Below are 4995 nucleotides of genomic sequence, written 5' to 3'. Positions count from 1 at the left end.
CCTCGTTTGTGTTTGTAATTTTGCGTATCTCCCTTGTTTTTCCGTCCCTTGTTCAGCTTTCTTTAATTAACTGGCTTTGATGTTTAGCCCACTCCACTTCGTGTTTTCAGTTTTCGATCATCCTTGCTTCTGCTTTATGACTTATTTTTACTCATATTTCAGTGCCTGTCTAGTTTTCTCTAATCATCTTCTCCTTTCACATTCAGTCACGTCCATCCTCTCCGACATTGCTTTGTGTCTCTTCATTTCGCTTTTCTTTTAGATTTTTTTTCTTTCCCTCTTCTCTAACCATTTCAGATGACACACCCGTTGTAGCTCATCCAGTCCGAATAACTCACCTATTGTAGCTCATCCAGTCCAAATAACTCACCTATTGTAGCTCATCCAGTCTAAATATCTCACCTGTTGTAGCTCATCCAGTCCAGCCTTCACATATTTCACCTCCCTATCCAGCTTACCATATCCCTTTCAGATTAATCCAGGTCATTTTCGTCTCTATATCTCCACTATACAGCCTTACAATTCCCACTCATTCTTAGCAGCATACAACTAAAATTCTACTATTTGTGTATTTCCTTTTCCAACAGTGCCTACTTTTCAGTGGATAGGCCTGACCTTACCCACGTCTATCTTAACCTTGCCCAGCCCTGTTTAACCTCGCCCAGCCCTTAGTAATATTTCACAGTCCTTCCTCTGACTACTCATACCAAACTAACCCTCTTTTTTTCTCTCTCTCTCTTTTCCTTCCCAACACACCCCAACCTTACCTAATGCTCGCTCCCCGTGCTCCACCTCACTTCGCTTACTTCTCGTTTTCTTTATCCCCTGGCCTGCCCTGCCTTACCCGCCCCTGCTCAACCCTGCCCAGTACTCACCATGTCCTGTCCAACCCCACATTGTGGTAACTTGTCTGGCCAGCAGTGGGATTAAATATGGGTACTGGTTGAGTTATGTGGTGGGAGAAGTGGGAGGGGAGGAGAGAGAGAGAGAGAGAGAGAGAGAGAGAGAGAGAGAGAGAGAGAGAGAGAGAGAGAGAGAGAGAGAGAGAGAGAGAGAGAGAGTAGGGGTAGTACAGTACATAGTCTGTCATTATCTTCATCGTCGTCATCATCAATTCCATCATTGCGTCATTACTATTATTATTATTATGTTAGTAAATAGTAGTAGTAGTAGTAGTAGTAGTAGTAGTAGTAGTAGTAGTAGTAGTAGTAGAAGAGGGAGGAGGAATACAAAGGAATACAAAGGAAGACCAAACAGCTATAGACACTTAAGTCCTTACTAGGTTGTTTGGGTACTATTCTACTTTATTAACTATTATTTTGAGTGACAATAGCTCAGGAGAAGACTCCTCCCCACCTCCCCATCCCTCATGCCGAAGCTGGCCGGAAATGATGCTATGTTGTATAGAAAAACAACATGGAATTTGAGAGGAAAGACGAGGAGGAAGAGGAGGAGGAGGAGGAGGAGGAGGAGGAGGAGGAGGAGGAGGAGAAGGAGAAGGCACAGGACACAGTGCAGGAAGCGGTGCCTGCGTGCGGCGCCTCGTCGCTGGCAGCACACAGGTGTCGCGGCGCGGTCAGGCAGCGCACCGCGGTGGCAGCTGTCGGCGCGGCCCGGAAGTAGAGTCCCGCTGAGACACCTGCCTTCTCCCGCGTGGACTGTGACGTCACGCGGTGCTTGACCCAACGATAAAGCGTCAGCGGGGGATGGGGGAGCAGAGCAGCGCGGAACGGGACGGGGCGGGGTGGGGTGCGGCGTGGCGGGGCGTATGCTTAACTTTCCACGTGAAGTTTGCTTGTGACAGGAGCACGGCGTGGCGTGTTTCGCACGTTGACGCGGGGAAAGTGACGCCTAACTGTGTGTGTCGGGTGACTCACGGGGTACAGACACGCTGCACGTTAGTACTGGCTGTAGTGTGAACGCTCTTTGCCTGATCAACTTAATATTCACGACAGGAAAATTATCTCGCTTGTTTCAGATTTGAGCCTCAGTGTGAAGGAGTTGTACTGCTTTGATCGCGAGGACGGGGGAACGGCGCGGGGGGCGAGGGACCCCTGCGGCCAGATGCGACTTAGACAATGGTGCAGCGAGTCCCGGAGCTGGCTGGAAGACTGACTGGTCGATATTGAGGTGAGTACAGCTGCTGAGGCGGTCTGATCACAGCTGCTCGCTTCGCACGTGTAGCTTCCCCCTCCTACTCTTCCTCCTCTCTCTCTCTTTCGTCTTCCTCCCCCTCCTCCTTCTCATCCCGGTCAGCCAAGCACGTGACACAGCCCCAGGTGCCTCAGGTGTGCCCCACCCTCCCCTCGCCTGCCCCAGCATTCACCTGGGGCTGTTTATTGTCCCTCATATATTCAAATGAGAGCTGAATTATTTGAACGTGGATGGGGCGCAGATGTTTGGATTATGATTATTATATCTCGTGCTGGCGCGTGAGTGCGTTGACCTCTGTGCCTTCCCGTGTCCCTGGCCTCTCTGGTGCCCTCGATGGTCAGGCATGCGAGCAGGACACTAGTTAGGACCTCATTATGAATGGGAAATTGAGAGGTAATGAGGAGGGAGAGTAAGGCGGCGTAATGAATGGAACTCTCTTAGGTGGCGACGCGCGGCAACTTGAGCGACGCTCCGCCCACCGTGGTTGGCGATTGGCTAGCGATTGTTGTGTTTTATAGGATCGCAGACATGGCGTTGTAAACACAGAAGCTTTATCTTTACCAATTTTCTGCTTTTGTACAGTAGTTTTATAAGGTAAGTGGCTCCCCTGTTGCAGATTAATGCTTGTAGAGCCCCCCTGCATGCTGATCGGGTCTCATAACACTCAAAAAGTAAAAGTTTGAAGGAGGGAAAGCCTCGCCAAGGCCGCCCGCTTGTGAGGTGGACTTTCGCTGGCAGTCGAGCTGAGGTGGTGTTACAGTTGTCGTGGGTCTGTGCTTGGTTGTGGATCTGGTGGTGGTGCGCTGTGGTGGAGTGGCGGTGCCCTCGAACCTCCGTGGTAAACACAATCCAAAGGTGGAACGTCTCAGGAACAACAAAACCGTCCCTCCTCCATGCAAGTCCTGCCCCTCGCCTGTGTGTGCGTCGGTGCCTCGTGTAACCAACCCCTCCTTCATCCACTTCTTCGGGAAAATCGCACAACCTCGTGACTTCTCCGTGAACGCAGGGCTCTGGAGTGACCCTCGGGACAGTACTTGGTGTGGGTAAAGTGGAGTGACACATGTGGATATTGCGGATGTGTGCGGTTAAAGGCTCGCTCGTGTGTGTGGCTTGAGGACCTCTCCCAACTTGGCTCCTTCCTGAATGCGCGTGAAAACTGTGCAACTTTGGACTGTCGTAGAGCGTGTCCGCGTGACAACTGAGTTATAATGGTTCAGAGTGTGGACATGCCCCTATTTTATTACAATAGGTATGTATCCTGCCCCTTTCTACCTTGTATATCCTCACTTTGCTCCTATCCACGCACATGCTCTCCTATTCCTTACTCCTGTCATATTTTCTGTCCATCTATCCATGCACATGCTCCTTTTAGTATATAGCTTAACATTTCTACCTCTTATGTCCTCTTTTTACTCCTGTGCACATGTTTCTTTGTATGTATTATGCCATCTGTACTCCTGTCATCTTTTGCTCCTTCAATCCATGGAAATGCGCCTTTTATTACAGTGTGTATTATGCTCTTTCCTCCCCTTATGCACCCTTCTGGCCTCCCTTTCTATTCCTACTCCCTTTGTGTTTGTGTGTGTGTGTGTGTGTGTGTGTGTGTGTGTGTGTGTGTGTGTGTGTGTGTGTGTGTGTGTGTGAGGGGGACAATGCGAGAATGAAAGGTTTGTTTGTTATTGTCTACTGCCTCCAGTTAAAGTTTGTTGGTTTTAGTGTTGTGTGTTATTGCGTCAACCAAGTGTGAATCTCTCTCTCTCTCTCTCTCTCTCTCTCTCTCTCTCTCTCTCTCTCTCTCTCTCTCTCTCTCTCTCTCTCTCTCTCTCGTTTGCTTTCCTTTTCCATATAGGATTAAGGGCCACTACTTATCTCTGTTTATTCCTCTGGCTTTTGTACTTTGTAACGTCTCTCTCTCTTCTCTCTCTCTCTCTCTCTCTCTCTCTCTCTCTCTCTCTCTCTCTCTCTCTCTCTCTCTCTCTCTCTCTCTCTCTCCATTCTTCGCGCCAGTTTGTAAATGTTCACGTCCGCTAAGTGTTCGGCGCCCGTTTTCTTTCAGTGTTTATCCCGCGTCGGTCGCTTGGATGAGACTCCTTTAGAATTATTTTGTTTATATAACCCCACGAGGTTCGGGTACATTTTTCTATCCTTGGTGTGTATCCCTTGGTCTCCTTGGTCCACTTCTGAGTCCCCTGCTGCTTATTTTTAACCCGGGAATTAGTCTTGCTCTCTCAACTGGCTGCGCTGTTCCCTTCCTCTTGGTGGCTTAGGTCTTGGCTTGATGATGGAGTTAGTAGGGTAAATGTTTGGCTTAGTAAGTAAATTCTGCACTCCTGGGAGGATGAAAGGAGGTTTAATTAAGTTTTTAGCTAGTTAATATGGTAAATGTTTGGTTTAGTAGGTAAATTTTGTTCTGGGAAGAAAAACAAGGGTTTTGTTATAGTTTCCGAGAAAAAGGAAAGTTTTTACCTCTCTATTAAAAAGTTAGTGTATATTGGTTTTTTTCTTTCTGATAAAAAATAAATGCTTTTGGTAACGTACATTTTGGTATCGAATGATAAGAAAGTGCTTTTGCTAATGGAAGTTTTTTTTTTTTTTTCGTGTTTGAAGAAAGTGTTTTTGTTTTTAAGTGACGTGAAATAATTTTTTGTTCCTGATTCACGAGGTTCTTAAGTATGGGCATGATCAGGGTTATAATCGTCAGATTTTTTTTTTTTTTTTAATTTTTAACTTTTTATTTAAGGAAGTTATTCATGAATTCATCTGACGTGTGGTGACTAAAATAGACTGATTCGTATGCTGTGTGTATGCATGTGTCTGTACGTGTGTGTGTTGTGACTGTAC

The 4995-nt window shown here is 47.3% G+C and overlaps 1 protein-coding gene across 6 annotated transcripts in view; it reads left to right on the top strand.

Moving 5' to 3' along the window:
- Positions 1-1817: 1817 nt before the first annotated feature.
- Positions 1818-4995, top strand: part of LOC135114743 (zinc finger protein 629-like) — a 34286-nt gene continuing 31108 nt past the window's right edge. The window contains exon 1 of one of the 6 annotated variants that reach the window (XM_064030733.1): positions 1818-2130. Coding sequence is in view for 3 of the 6 variants with exons in the window: in XM_064030728.1 (XP_063886798.1) it covers positions 3363-3403 (41 nt within the window). In the remaining 3 variants the exon portion in view is untranslated. Of the gene's footprint in view, positions 2131-2643; positions 2749-2817; positions 3404-4995 lie in introns of those variants that run through there. The other 5 variants (XM_064030731.1, XM_064030736.1, XM_064030728.1 and 2 more) reach the window with 5 other exon arrangements.

This window comes from Scylla paramamosain, chromosome 28 (assembly GCF_035594125.1).
Source record: "Scylla paramamosain isolate STU-SP2022 chromosome 28, ASM3559412v1, whole genome shotgun sequence".
Lineage (NCBI taxonomy): Eukaryota > Metazoa > Arthropoda > Malacostraca > Decapoda > Portunidae > Scylla > Scylla paramamosain.
This window is presented reverse-complemented; position numbering and strand designations above follow the sequence as displayed.